General features: G+C 42.4%; 1 protein-coding gene across 1 annotated transcript in view; it reads right to left on the reverse strand.

The window, feature by feature from the left end:
- tenm2 (teneurin transmembrane protein 2) overlaps positions 1 to 15,378 on the reverse strand; it is a 74,476-nt gene extending 59,098 nt beyond the window's left edge. The window contains exons 1-3 of the mRNA XM_034690342.1: positions 15,375 to 15,378; positions 13,075 to 13,281; positions 3,819 to 4,050 (exon numbers count right to left, since the gene is read on the reverse strand). Of these exons, the coding sequence (XP_034546233.1) occupies positions 3,819 to 4,050; positions 13,075 to 13,281; positions 15,375 to 15,378 (443 nt within the window). The remainder of the gene's footprint in view (positions 1 to 3,818; positions 4,051 to 13,074; positions 13,282 to 15,374) is intronic.
- Positions 15,379 to 15,605: the final 227 nt, after the last annotated feature.

The following is a 15,605-nucleotide window of genomic DNA, read 5'->3' on the forward strand; positions in this document are numbered from 1 at the left end:
GAAACTCTGTTTCACTCCTCTGGGCTCCATTCACTGCGACAGGCTCTGAGCCATGCCCAACCCCACCACCTGAAAAAGACCAAATACTGGCACTGCAGAGGTCTTGACAGCATGGGTGAGTGTGTGTGTGTGGCTTTGTTTAAATCTGCAGGGATGGAATCCAAACACCTTCTGTGAAAAGATTTTATAACTTTATTTTGGTAACTGAAACATCAAAGATCTGTGCATCTTTTTAACAAGTGGAAACCAAATATTTCCTCTCCCCTGAAACTATAATATGGCATACAAATCACCATGGCAACGTAGGTCTAGATAAACATTTGCGACTGGAAATAGCTTCTATTTAAAGGTATTCTTGTTCAACACCATGCTTCTTCTTCTTTCCCATCATGCATACCAGCACGATGCATCAGCACAGGTTGAGCACAGACCTGAGATCAGTGGGGCTGAATTAAACATGGCCTTGCCTCATAAATACTGCAAGGGGCCAGCACTCTGGGGAGCACATCCAGGACCATCAGAGCTGGAAGGCCCTGCGCCCAGCAGGAGAAACACAACTACAGCTTGCAGAGTAAACGCTCAGAGAGCAAACGTGGGCATGCTAGCAGGCATGGTGGCAGTGTCCCTCTCACTGCATGCCTCATGAATAGTAATACCCTGCATGAATGCTCTGTTTGCCCTGTAAGTGTTCTTTGTGTACTGGCAAAAGCACATGTGTAGGGTGTGTGAAATGGTTTGTATTTCCTGCTCTCTGGTCCAAGCTGCATGCATAACAGCTTTGACACATGGTGGATTTCTGTATAAATTGCACTTGGAAATAAGGTAGAGAATGGATTTGAATAGCACTTGTTAGTGAATCAGAGGCCAAGAGCAATTTTTCTTCTAGATAAGGCTCCTATAAAGCCTCAGAATGATGATGGGGAGACGCTCAGTGACACTTTGCACAAGTTATTCTGTGGTATTGTGCTTGCTCTGTGAACTCAAGTGTCAGTATAGCCTACATAGCAATTATACTTTATGTATGCACTTCTACAGTTCCACATATTTCTAATATGTGGGTCTGTAGAACTGTTGTACCGTTCCACAAACAAGTTTATTTGCTCTGCATTTGTCCTCATCCAAGACCTTCATGCTATGTTGCAAAGCCAAGCCAATGGTATTTGGACAAGCTAAGAATGGGTAAACAACATGGATCTGTATGATCTGGCAGCCCAAAAGACTGGATTACAGACTTGTTGCACTAAGGCCCTGCTAGAACCTGGTATTAACATGGGTCCTGAGCTGTTTGGCCCTTGGTCATGTACACATATGGCTGCATTCTTGTGTCCTTGACTCAATCCAAGGACCACCTTGTCTCCATATTAGGGTGTTAATGATGTTGAATGACAGACTCTTGCTTGCTATGATTGCATAATGTAGCACAAAACTATTTGTCAGTATTACATTAGGCTTCATAAAGGATGGTGTTTACTTCACATCATTACCCAGCCGTCTTGACTACTCAATTCTGATAGGTCAAAATCCCACACCAACATTAACTAATTTGAATAGTAAAAGCAATGCCAGGGTAAACAGATCACACATTATATCAAATCAATGAATCAATAAAAAGTTTCTTTTAGCTTTTTAATACGTTTCCGTCTCAAGTTGGTCTGGGCTGCTAAGTATCTGTTGTCATTGAAAGGTTACCAACCATGAGGGACTTATTTTAAAATGTGTAAATAAATCTTAAATCAGTAAAAAAATCTTTAAAAAATATATCATATGTCATCTTCAGGGGTCCTGCTCACCCTATCAGGATTTCAATTTGCAAAACTACCTGTAAACTCAACTTTATGTCTGTTTTCGAAACGGCCTGCTACATACTACTTACTAATGTAGTAGGCAGTAGGTATTGCCTTCTACATATTGCGTTTGAATTTAGTATGTAGTATGACTGTTCAGTTCGATCTGTTGTGCAGTATCCTGGGTCAGACGTCACTGAATTTCCGGTTTCGGAAAGCGGAAGTAAACAACGGCGAAGCCGATAGAGAAACTGCTTCTTTAGCATCACTTATGATTTAAAAAGTTAGGAAGTGGTTTATATGTAATTCAATAACCTTCACTTCACCCAAAAACGGATTTCCTCCCGTCAAAAAAGAAGGAAAAAGAAAAAGTGGAACGAATGCTGTGCATTGTGGGAGACATAACGTGAGGCAGACTGGTCCGATGCATACTGTGAAATATTCCCAAACCAGTAGGCATCCGGGGAGTTTTGGCATACTGCAGATTTTTCTCTTTTTCACATACTACTTACTACATACTGAATTTTGGCCAAATCAGTACGTACTGCTAGTATAGTAGGCAGTTTCGAAAACAGCCTATCCCTTACTAAACACTTCAGTTCATAATCACCAGCTCCCTCTCTCTCACTCGTCTACATGAGCGCTCTCTCACTGTCTCTCCCTCCTGTGTGTTTTCATAATGAAGAGGATGCAGGCTACGTGTCTGTTTGCATAAAGAGCAGGGAGGCGAGCTCCAATCACAAGTGGTCACTAGAGACACATTTGGAGACGCATTCTAATGCCAGGTGTGAACAGCCGTACTTAGAGCTGTCAACTTGTGATCAGATCACCCAAGACGCATGTCAGCAGCAGGTGTGAACAAGCTCTCATTTAATTTAACAAATCCACAGAAAATGTTAACGTTCCAATTTTTGGATTTAAATCTTTGTAAAAAAAAAAAAGTAAGAAAGGCGGAAATCTAAAAAGGCACGGAGACAGTTTTACATTGGCTCAGCGGAGGATCGACTATTCACATCCTGGCAAGCTGCTACAACACAGTCATCACTGCTAAGGTGTTGTGCTTTTTTTAATCAGCGTCCAATTTAAAGCAAACTAATTGGATGGCTTTTTAAAAACATTCAGCAATGTGATTATTTTATTGAGGCAGTGGGTTTGATTAGTTGTATCATACTTAGAAAAAGACCTGGTATAATCTTTGACCCCTGTGGGTTTTCTCCCCAAAGTGGGCAGAAAATCTGTAGCTATTGTTCTGCTTGGCCAGTTTGTCCTTTAAAAAAAGCTTGCACTCTCATGTGACCTCCATGTTAAACACTTTCAATAATATAATCTCTGCCGTTTAGTTTTCTGTCATGTCACACATGAAGACTGGATACATGCTGATCTCGCTCTGTATGAAGCTCCCTGCTGTTACTCATCTCTTATTCATCTCTTATGTAATAAGCATGTCAGCAAGACCATCTCACCAGCGCCTGTATACCAAATGATGTCATCACCCTGAAGTCAACTCGGTGATGTCATCAGCGCTCCCCTGGGATGCTAGCATTACAGTTGTGCTGACATGATTTCAGTTAGCTTGCCAGCCACAACAACCTAACCTATAGAAGTTTCCATACCACCATCATGCAAAACATGCCCTTTCAAAAGGAAGTGGAAACACTTTGTCTCTTCTTGTGTGACCAGCAGCAGCCGAGTGATTCTCAAGGTGACTTCGAAGATTGCCGTCCTTTTATTGAGCTGATGTTCTCAACATTCCTGCACAAAGTCCATGTTTTAGTGGCGGAGTGAATAGCTCTGTATCAAGGCTACATCATCCTTAGCTCTTTTTCTCTCCTAGCATTTTCTGTCTGACACCATCACTCTGTGCTCATAGGAATGTTGTTGAAGCAGCATTGCTCTGACCTTTCATTCTTCGCTATTGATTACCCAAAGCTTATTCTGCTGCTGTGCTAACTGTAAGTAGCCCTGGGTATTAGCGTCAGGTAAACAACTGTAGAAGCAGAGAAAAATAGAAAAAGGGAACACTTTTCATCTGACCTGGTCTCCAGTGGGACGTTACTGTTGAGAACCCAGCTGTCTTGTAGCTGGACCGATTCCGGCGTGGTCGGCCCGTCTCCAGTGCCTGGAGCTGGGGCGTGGATGGGGTTGCGGCCCCCTCTCAGAGTATTTCTGTTCAGGCTGTTTGCAGACTGGTGGGATAAGGTGTGGTGGTTGTGTGGAGGGGGCAGTGGAGGCCGTAGCGTGGACTGACTGTGGTGGTTGGCAGCCCCTGACAAGACAAGAACGGAGAGCAATTTAAGTGTCACATTTCTTTGTAGAGGATACAAAAAGAGATTCAGATGACGGGAGGAAGAGATTTAATTTCAAATGTTAGAAATCCAAATGTATGAAGGAATTGACATTAAGCCTTTCTGGGTATGCAAAAAATACTCTTTTTTTCATCCAGCAAATACATTTATTTACATTCCATTATGTGCAACCTTTGTGTCGGCAAACCTTTCTTCAGAGTAGGTGTCATATTTTCCAGATGGTCGATCTTATTTTACAAAGAAATCTCAGCAAAAACAGATTCATAACACTCAATAAACATGTTTTCACATTCTTCTACATTTTGTCAGTAATATTTTTAGTCTTTTCCTCTTGTTCCTCTTCCACTTTCACCCCTTCTTTCTTGTTTTCTTTCAAGAAAGTAGGAAAAGACTCGGAGAAAGTGTGTGTGTGTCTATGAGTGTGTGAGTGTGTGTTTGAGCAGTATTGGAGCACTCAGCACAGCGTGTGCCCTCATCTCTTGCTCTCAGACTTGGGGGAACATGTCAGCTAGAATCCAATACCAGCCCTTCCAACACTGAGCTAATGGACTGTTGAGTGAGAGAGCTGAAAAACAAACCCGGATGACTCAGACAAGAACACCCATTCACACATCACCTTTCTATCTCTGTCTGTCTCTCCCTCTTTCTTTCTCTCCCTCTCTCTCTCTCTCTATGAATCAGCGGGGGATATGAGCCTGTCTAGAGCATTTGTATGTGTGTGTGTGTATGTCTGTGTGGGTTCCCGCCGAAAAATCAATAAACCAAATACTATACATAAAAGAAGAGCTTGACATGGTTGCATCACTTCTTGTGCATTAGCATACTTTTCGCTCACACACACAAATCACTTCACATGTCACAACAACACCTTCTAAATCTTCATCCTAATGCTGCGTGAACCGGAATTACTAAAAAACACATCGAGTCATGACGTTACATTTGGCTTTTGATTTCCATCTTCACAGGCGCGTTTGCTTTATCATCAATGCGGCACACCGCTCTTTCATCGTTACAGCGCGCTGCATTATGATGATTGTGTTTGTGTGTTGTCATCCTCCTCCTGATCAAAGGATGCAGTAAGAGCACATATGCACACATATGTTTGAGTTGAAAACATAAAAGGAACTGCTTTGTCAAGATGAGAAATTAAGTGTGGCTGCCTTTATTTGTCATCTCCTTTTGAATTAGAGAGAAAAAGAAGTGCACGAAGAAAGGAGTGACACAAGTAGATATGCCAAACACCCACATCAGCTTTTTTTGCTTTGATATGCGTCATTCATTTATTTCTTAAAGGCATTAATCATCGCGACTAGCATATATACAACGCAGATTCACATAAACACAGTTTTAAGTGTTTTTCTGGCACTTTATCTCTGCCTATGCTAATTCTCCATCTCTCTCCCCTTTCGCTTCCTATAGACGTTTTATTCCGAGCGTATAGGTCGCAGTGAGCTCCCCCCCGCTTCTCCAGCTGTAATGGCGAACCAAGTTGTAAGGTGACCTGATTCATTCATGCCGCTGCTGGGACGCAGGTGTCACCCACATGGCCCTGAAGAACAGATGCTCGTGAAAGGAGAGAAGAGGGACGGGAGATGAGAGAACGATGGAGGGGCCCGACCTCTGCGACAAGGGAGAGACACAAAACATCTGCTTGCTGATGCAAAGATGCTCCTGGGAGAAACGGACGCACATGCATGCATATACACACTCACACATGCAAACACACATGCAGTTTGTAAATTGATATGTAAGTATGCAGAAATGTACTTGATTTCTCATGCTTTCCTCTTATAGACCCTTATTTCTTCTTAAAGATATCCTTTCTCTCTCTTGTTTCTCATTATTTGCATTTTGTTTATGTCCTTAGAGCACTTTGATTAAACTTGTTTATTAAAAGCACTTTATGAATACATCTGACCTGTTTCCCACTCTCTTCACCACTGCACATGTAAATGAGATATAGCTCCTACTACAGCCTATCTGCATAAATACTCTTATCTTAGCATAGCTACAATACAATACACACACTGAGCCTTAGACTGGAATAAAATCATCTCAGAAGCATACATGAGTATGGACGCAGCAGGTCCAAAAATAACAGTATGCAGTCGTAGCCTCACACACTGCCCCGCTGTCTCAAATGTTTAAATCTTTGTATAAGAAAATGCATGCATTTCCTTTGTTCACTTTCCTGCTATAAATATTGAACAGTTTTGCATTCAAATTCAAATGAATAATATATAGCACACCTTGCATGGAAAAAGAATACATGATTTTGTAGCCTTAGTTTTCCACGAGCTGCTGTGTGTGTGTGTGGATCCTCAAGTGTGAGGGCATTTCTGCCCATATATGTGCATGTACGTCTCAAGGAGAAAGCGTCTTGTTCAACAGGATCCCTCACATCACATCCTAACACTTTTTATAATGAAGATTTTAACGTTTCCCTTCAAAGAAAGAAGAGAACACTATTATCTATCATCTAGCAGCAAATTCTATTACATGTCACCAGATAATGTCAGAAAAATGTAAAGTAGAGAAAACAACTGCGTGTAATCTAGTGCATTTTCTCTCTTTAGAGCTTCCTGGGCTCAGCTGAACAGTCATGTGCTGTCAGGTTAACTGAGCTAAATGGTTACATGAGAACAAGAGATTGTAGTTTTATTCATCATTGAATCAATATTTTTAGAAGACTGTATAAATGACTCATTACCAATGTTTACTGTTGTTTTAGGAGAAACTTACAGCTACGCATACAAATGAACACAGAAATCACTTCCATTCAAAAGTCACACAGCCTTTGGTAGAGTTTGAAAAAAGAGAAAGTCTCTCCCAAAATGTTGCAAAAAATTTATGATCAGAGACAAATTGCTTTCTTCTCTTTTTCTGCTACAGCAGAGTAGAGAGACGTCAAAGAAATTCATTTTCATGTAGACTTCAAATCCTTACAAGAGCCCTTAGCTCACCAGAAAAAACACACGCAGAGAAAGAAGTGCTTAAGCAGCATGGCCAAGGTGCAAGGTTTTTTTTTTTTTTTTTTTAAAGCACATTGAGAACTCCCTAACAAATTATTGAGGCCACATAAACACAAATCTGACCAACAATTTGGAGAGAGGCCGGAGGTAAATGGCTCCAATAAATTAGGAGAGGGGGAAGTTAGCAGATGAATTGTCCGGCTGCTAAAACAACCCGCAGGTAGGCTAATAGGAACAACCGTTTTACCAGGAACCCCGTCTGATAAAAGACAAAACATGCAGCAACCAAATAGAGCAATTAGGGAGCAGCCAAGCAGATCACATTTTATTCCACTTTATCTTTTCCTCCTTTCTTTCCCTCAGCCAGTGTAAGTAAACAGCGATCATGAAAAGATTTTCTGTGTTCTCTGCCACAGAGCCCTCCTGACTGCTGCTGAAGCCTGACCCACTTTACTCCGTCCAGAGTCCCTCGAGTCTGGAGAAAGGGGATGCTGTAGCTGTGAGCCGGTGGGTTTGGCTCAGGCTAAATCCTGGAAGTTCATTATGCTTGCCAATTCAAAGGAGCCTCATTCAGCAGAGGAGCATTAGCCTGTCTGCTAACCTGCCTCACATGAAACACACACAACACACAGATACATCAGAGGCTGACAGCGTCATATTAATCTCAGGGTGTCTGCGTGTGTGTTTTTTTGTGTGTCTGTGTGGCCGACTGGCAGCAGGGACCCACCAAGGCAGTTTGTTTTGCAGCTCTAGATGGGCAAACTGTTTATTGACATTTTCTGTGGTTAACAGAAAAGTTGCAGGGCAGGATGTGCATCTATGTGTGTGTGTGTGTGTGTGCTTATGTGTGAGTGTGTTGGTGCAGGACAGAAATGCCCATTCAGCAGTTAAAAAGGATCATTGCAGGGCTCAGCTCCCACCCCTCGCTCCCTCTCCTCCCTCTGTCCTTCTCTCTCTCCCTCCGTCTATCCATCTCTTTCTTTCACGCCCCATAATCCACTGCTTTATCTGGAGAAAAAAAAACACACTCCACCCTCCATTGTTTTTCATGCACCTTCTCTCTCTGCTAATTACTATGCTCCCTGTGTTTAAGGTGGTATATTCCCATGTGCCGCTTCTTCTTATGTCCTCTGTCTCAGAATGTCACATGCCCCTCATTTGTCATTCTTCTCAGAGCTCGGAGGCTGCACGAGCACAATGGAAGGAGAGCTTGAGGTGAAACACACATACAAACACACACAGGCTGACAAAAGGGGCTTAATTTGCACAAAAGCTTTATAATACACAGGCATACACGTAGATGCATGCAGGCACCAAAGAGATAGACAAACTTAAAGCCATAAATCTAAACACATGCAGGCACACACATGCTCAACAACACACATATACCGCCTCTGCCTTGGCTAGTCATCTCTGTCTAATTAGGAGGCAATAATCCGCTAGAGAAGAGTCATCAAATTCAGCCAAAAACAAACAGTCTCCATGAGCAGAAATGCATGTGTGCATTTAATTCACACGCACACTCGCGCGCGCAACACAACCCACTGTTACTCAAATGTCAGCCTTACATAAGCACCATTAGGAGGAATAACATTAGAGCAGATGAAGGGGACGCATCTTTGTTGTGCCATTGTTTCTGTAGATTTGTTTCAACAAAGCCATTAAACATTTAGCGCTCCGGCAGTGACTTGAGGTGGCTTCCCCGGCAGCCGATAGCTAGCCACTTCAAATGAGGCACAGGCTAAAAATAGCTTAGCATTCTCCATGCATAATGAATGACCAGAGACAGCACTAACGCTAGCTCTTTCCAGGAGTGATCCGCTACGCTCCGTTTGGCCGTCTCAGCTCCCCCTGTGTTTCGGGGAGTAGGGGGGAGGAGGGGGGTAGCGTTCCCAGACAGGTGCTCTGAGCCAGACAGTATTCCCATATAAACATTCGCAGACCCAATTCCCAGCCAATCCTCGGCAACAGCGTTCCGTTCCCATTCACCTGTCACGCTTCACTAGGAACACAAGTCATGTCTGTCCACCTGTTAGCTTAGGTAATGGTGGACGACTTCATAGGAACACGCACTCACAAGCATGCAAACAAACACACAAACACACACACACATATGAGCAGCATGCAGCTTCCTGAGGATTATCTCGCTGTGGTCAGTTTCTGCCTGGCTTGGTAAGGCTCATTTCCTGCCCAGCGTCCACTCTCTACAGGACCACACACACACACACACACACACACACACACACACACACACACACACACACACACACACGCACACACACACACACACACACACACACACAGGCATACGCTCACAGTACATGCATAAACAGGCCTGGGTTAAAGGTGTTTTATTTCCTAGCAGCCATTCCTGTGTCTTCCTACATGCCAGGGTGTGTTTACGCAGTGCCAGGCTGCCACTCTAAACTCATTTAGGTCGATTTTAATGGACGCCCAAAGCCAAGGACTCTCTCTGCACCCATTAGTTCAGCAGTCCTGGCTGGGTAGCGCAGCAATTTGCAATTTCATCTCAATGTTGTTCTCCCTTCATCCAAATATCTCTCTTTCACCCTCTGAGCTCTCATCAGCCTACCATGAGTCATTCTCATCCCCCCTTTTTTGTTTTTGGTCTCTTTGACTCCCAATGTCTCTTGGTCTCTGCCTCTCTTTCAGTCTCTTTCTCCATCTATTTTTACTGCTGTGCATCAGATTTAATGTTTTCTCTCTATTCTTTGATTTTTTTTATGCAAGATGTCTCATTAAACAACTTCAAAAGTCAAAGTTTGGCTTTCTCTATCTCTGCTCCCATTTGCCTCTTTGTGCCTCTTTTTCCTGCGTCTCCGTCGTCATTTTTTTTTCTCCCTTCTTTGTCTCTTTGCTCGCCGTCTCTGTGTGTTCACGCTCAGCAGAGACTGAAAGAAGCCCCAGAACAGAAAGTGTGGGTGTATGCAACAAGAATGAGAGAAAGAGAGAGTGCGCCTGCAAGCCTCACTCTCCCTCTTTGCCAGTGTCTGCCATTAGGGTGTCAGTGGCAGAGTGAATTTATTTGCTGTGCGGTTACCGGGCTAATGATTGATGTTGCCCCAGCAAACAGTAAACCAATTAGAAGGCTGATGTAACGTCATTTTAAAAGCCTCCTAATCACGTTGCTCTTGAACCTGGGACCCGGGCCTTCCCTAATGAAGATTTATACTGGATCAAAGGAGAGCCTAACGCCATTAACAATAGATTGTATTCCACCAAAAATCACATTAGGACTTCTCTGCCCACCCCCTTCCCTCCCATCAGGCCTCTGCTAAATATATCTGCTGATTACAAGTGCAGATGCACAGAGGAACAGAGGGAAGATCGGGAAAGAGAGGCAGAGAGGGACAGAGAGGCATGCAGAGTCGGCTCAAAGTGGCTAATTGTTGAGAATAAATGTGAATGCTGATGAACAAACTCATCACAGCAGATATGGGGGAGATGAATGGCTGTGAGGAGCTGATATAAGCAAGTAGGACCTGTAACAGCCAGCTAGAAAGAGACCAATGATGAAAGAGAAAGCTTAGAGCTGGGGAAAAGTAACTAGTATGTCTCCTACACTGATCCTCCTGCCGGCACTTAAAATTCATCATCCCCTTACCTTTCACTTTCCAGCAGATTATTAATGTCATATGGAAAAAAGGTACAAACACAACGACTCAGTGGCAACCAGTCTGCTCTCAGCAGAGTGCAGGGTTGCTCTCACTTGCATCATTGTTTTCTGGCAAAAGTTGACAAAGGTGGAAAAGGTTCCATTTAAATGTAATCCATTAAGAGATTAACAATTGTCAGCTCAAGATTTTTGCTTTTTGTTATGTGAGCAACAAAAGAAGTCAGGGGTGGGAACACAGAGAGAGATTTCTTTTCTGTTCCTTCTTGATTGTCCTTTTTCAAAAATGGCAAAGTTTTCAGCAAAATCCTTCATTAATTCATGAAGCTTTTAAACATGCAACCTTTTCATTGAACTGGCTGATATTTAACTGTTAAAATATACAACGTTGGGCAGTAACAGCACCACTGACAGCGACGTTAGTAGTTTCATTTCTCAGTATCTTTGTGGTGGCGTCGCCGTTTACAGACTCAGATACCTTTTTCGGTGGCTTAGCTGTTATAAATCATATATCAGCTAACGTCCACACATGCTACATTTTTCCACAACAAGGTTGAAGCACAGCAGAGGCCTGTATTGGGGTCTGAAACCAAACTATTGAGGATCAGTTGATAAGAAATCCAGACTATGCAGACTCATTATCTAATCCTCTACATGAACTCATGACGTCCCAGCAGTTGTGGATCATGCAGACACACCGATGACTTCTCCTAACAGGGAGAGATCACATTGATTCCCAAATAAGTTAGATAACTAACCCCTCTGTCTCCCTTACACTAGTAGACTTTGAAAGAACTTCAAAAAGATTTTTAAAAGACTACCGTCTGACATCCTCTCACATCTAAAGTCAGTGTCAGCAAGTCATGGAGGGTTTAGCCAGAGACTTAAGATTTTGCAAAGACTGGGAATCTTGCAGAGTCACTAAGTGCAAGAATGACTGGATTCATCACTCCGTACAGATCAATGGTTGGCTAGTTATCTAACTATAGCACAGAGGACTTTGAGGACCACAGCCGTTTCTGTCCTCTTTACCACATTTCCATACTATGGTACAAACAGGAGGACGCATCAAAGAGGCATTCTTGCTCTCTTCACAACTCCACAAGTATCTTGTCCTTTCAACAGTCCAAGAGAACCGCATGTTCTTTCACCTTCTCATCATGTTGGCTTTTCTTGTCTGCAGCTTCTTGTTTGATACTGGAGCGAGAGGGCACATTTTGTTGACGATGTTCACATCATTCAACAAAAGGATTTGCAAAGGCGAGGACTAAAGACCCAACTTTGGCGAAACTCTCATGATTGTATCAGGACCTTGGAAATTGGTCTGTGACTTTGAGAACAGCTTGAAACATTGTTTGGTGTAAAGTCAGCATCACCAGGTCAGTCTACAGAAACCTGCTGGAGCGCTTTTACACTACTCGTGACATTCACCCATTCATACCCATTTACTCACTGATGGTAGAGGCCGAAGTGTGGAAGAGGTCTCCAATACATGATGTCATATAAGAGAAGTTAAGAAGATTAGGAGACAGTAGGACAAGTTGAGCCAGATGGTAAGTCATTCAAACTGCTTTTAGATTTTTTTAAATTTGAAGATATTTAAAAATAAAAACCAATCATTTCTATCCGTCTGTAATAAAAACAGACATTGAAATTTGCTCAAATGTAAACTCTGTAAAAAAGACTGATTTCCCTTCTTTTGAAAATCAACTCAACTGAGTGGACTTTCTGTTGTCACCATGGAGACTTTTTTTTTTTGGTCTGGACATGATACATATATTTTCCTACCAGTTTTCACATTTGTAGGTAAAAAGAGTTTTTGAACAATTCAAGGGGAGCTATGGTGCCATTTTCCCAAAGTTTTTGCAAAACCCATAAAATATAAATTTTTCACCAGGCCTGAAGCACACACCAAATTCAGTGAGTTTTAGAGCATAGTACGACCAAGTATGCAATTCATTTGGAAAGAAGGAAGAAATGAAGAAATATAGAAGTTTTTTAAATGACCACAATCAACCCGACCCACCATGAGACTCATATAAGTGATTGACCACAATAGCAATCATCATGTGATGTTAAATATCTAAGATTAGTTTATGATTCTTCACAATGTAAACAATATTTGTTTACATCCTAAAAATAAAATGCTGACTTGGATGAATGCATAAAATCAGAGACAGAGCGCCTGAAAGAGCCGGATGCGATATTGAATAAAGCAGAGTATTGCTTGGCATTTCACTGAGCAGCAACCAAATCAGATCAGGAGATGGACATGATGTCGTAACGCAGAGCCCCAGGTGATGGATGACAGACTGATGCATAAACAAAATGAGTGAATGAAAAGAATTCAATGATGGATGAATGGAGAGCTCTCTTACCCGTGGAGGAGGGCTGAGCACGGAGAATGTATGAGTCATCCGGGTGGGGATCCAGGTGAGAGTGGGTGGAGTTTTTCTCCAGCAGGGGCACCTGGCATTCCCTGATCGGAGGAGAAGGGCCGGGGGAGGGGTGGTGGGGGACGGACGAGGAGGACGGAAGGGACGGAGGGAGCAGTGAGGAGGAGGAGGTCGGAGGGAGTGGGCGACCTGGAGGATGGAGGGAGAGAAAGAAGGGGGGGAGAAGGAGGGAAGCGGGGGGTGTTAGACAAAACAGATGGCAATGACTGACAGTGACACAGGGGCCTGTTCCAGCAGGTTGACTGAGATAGTGAAGCACTGAGGCCTCGCTTCTACTGTTGATTCAGTCAAATCACTGAAAAACCATGCCAGCTTGAAAGATAATTGTCTGTGAGATTTCTGCCTCTCTTTTGGTACGACTGGGAACAATAAAAATGTGAACAGTTTAATACCTCAAAAATCTAAAATAGTCCTTGTGAAAATTGTTGACAGCCATATCTGGAGTAAGTGGGACAATGTGTTTTAGGAAAAAAAAATAGGTGTTAATTTTTTTTTAGATGCTCAGTAGTGCTGAGAGTAAAAATAGAAACATGTGGTGCAGAAATCTCAGGCTGGTACTATAATCAAATAAACTATCTTTATCTGCATGGTGGAATTTAAGTGAGGAAGTGTTAAGTTTCTTTAATAACTGGGATTAAATAAACCTTAAAAACCAGTTACTTGGATTAATGTGACAAGATGTGCAGGAGGTATGGCTTTTGGAACAGGCCTCTGGTACATTCAAAGCAGCTTGGATACAAACGAAGAAGCTTTCTGAGAATGGAGAGAAAGAATGAAGAGATAGAAAGAGTTTCACGTAAAAAGCCCACAGATGCAGGGACGTGTCCAGAGGGTTGGTCGGGAGTGGCATGGACCCTCCAGATATCTGATTGGCCATCCAAAGAGCCACCCAAAAGTCTTTAGCCAAAACTGGTTATATTCTTTCTCATGAGTAACAAAAGTCATAAATAAATTAAACTTATGAATTCACTTTAGTTAGACAGCAAGATGTAAAGTGTGTGTCAGACCAGATAGAACACCAAACTGAGCCAAATCAGGACTGATTTGAATGATTTTTTATCCAACTTTTCATTTTTCAGAGGAAGATTTTGCTCTTTTTGCGTTTCAAGTGTGACACTGTCTCGCTCCATGAAATGACAGGATTTGATTTTCTTGAGGAGGACCTACTTTGTACCATTGTACCCACCGTACGATTGTCCTCTACATGGCTAAGACAAAAGAAAGTTAACAGCCAAGTCTTTAAATAGTGCGAGCCATGGGACGCGTGGACACAATCAGGCTGTCCCATCCACCAGAGAGAGAGAAAAGAGGCATGAAGAGAATTCACTCGACTCTCCTAAGGGTTGGAATCAAGGACAAAGACAAATCTAATAAATTCTATTTAGAGACGGCTCAAAATATAGAATAATTATGTCTGCCATATTTGCAGCTCAATCAATCAACAATACGGTAAGAATGAGGCCACTGAGTCCAGCCAATCCACCGAAGGACTCAGGTTATTACATCTACTAATTAGAAAGTCGACCAAAAAGACACTTTGACACACTGATTATCACTTATTTCCTCCTGATTCTACATTTGAAAATGATCGCCCAGGGCACCAACAAATTTTCTTTTGCACAGTTTAACAAATAAACTGTGTTTTTTTCTTTTTTAATGATGCCTTGTCCTTCACATTCCAGAGCAAAAATGTAGGAGTGGAGAAGAAATAGCGGCCTTAGTTTAACAAACTTCAGCTATTCCTTCTTTCATTCCACACTGTAAACTTCACAAGAAAAATTTGAGGAGTAACAATGCACAGCCTTTCAGTAAGTCACTGTTTCTTTCATCTTTTTCTTCTTTATGGAACGAAAAAAGAGGCTGAAATGGAGGACAACAAAAGAAAGAAAAAAAAGTTGTGAGACCTTGAGGAGAAAAGACGAGATAGCTGAACATTCATTGTCATACTCTCTCTCTCTCTTTTTTTCCCCTTTCTTACCGGCACTTCTTCAGAATACAGATGTGCTGTGATTGTAATTTGACAGCCTTCACCTTCCCATCACAGAGTATTGATAGAAATCAAAATGTGTAAAGGCCATGATAGATGGGCTGCTTTTTTTTCTCTCAAGGTGCAATATTGCTTGCATCAGGGAAACAAGAGCCGGGTGAGGGAGGAGGGGGAGGATAAACGTAGAGCTCTTTTAAGAATCAAAGTGCTCAGAGATAGTTGTTGGTAAACTTACCCATCTATATGCTGCTTCAGAGTGGAACCCATTAATCACAGGAGATACACTTTTGAGTCTAAGTGCCGTTGTGGCATTATAGAGATATATTTGATATAGAAGGAGGCAGAGTGATGCCTCTGTCCTGCTGTCCAAACTGCTCCAGCTTGGAGCTTTGCGTCATGGAAACCAGAGCTAGAATCGATCTACAGCCCCACGTTAACTACACCCCAGAGAGATGCCAGCCTTGTC

Source organism: Notolabrus celidotus, chromosome 8, assembly GCF_009762535.1.
Source record: "Notolabrus celidotus isolate fNotCel1 chromosome 8, fNotCel1.pri, whole genome shotgun sequence".
NCBI classification, from domain to species: domain Eukaryota; kingdom Metazoa; phylum Chordata; class Actinopteri; order Labriformes; family Labridae; genus Notolabrus; species Notolabrus celidotus.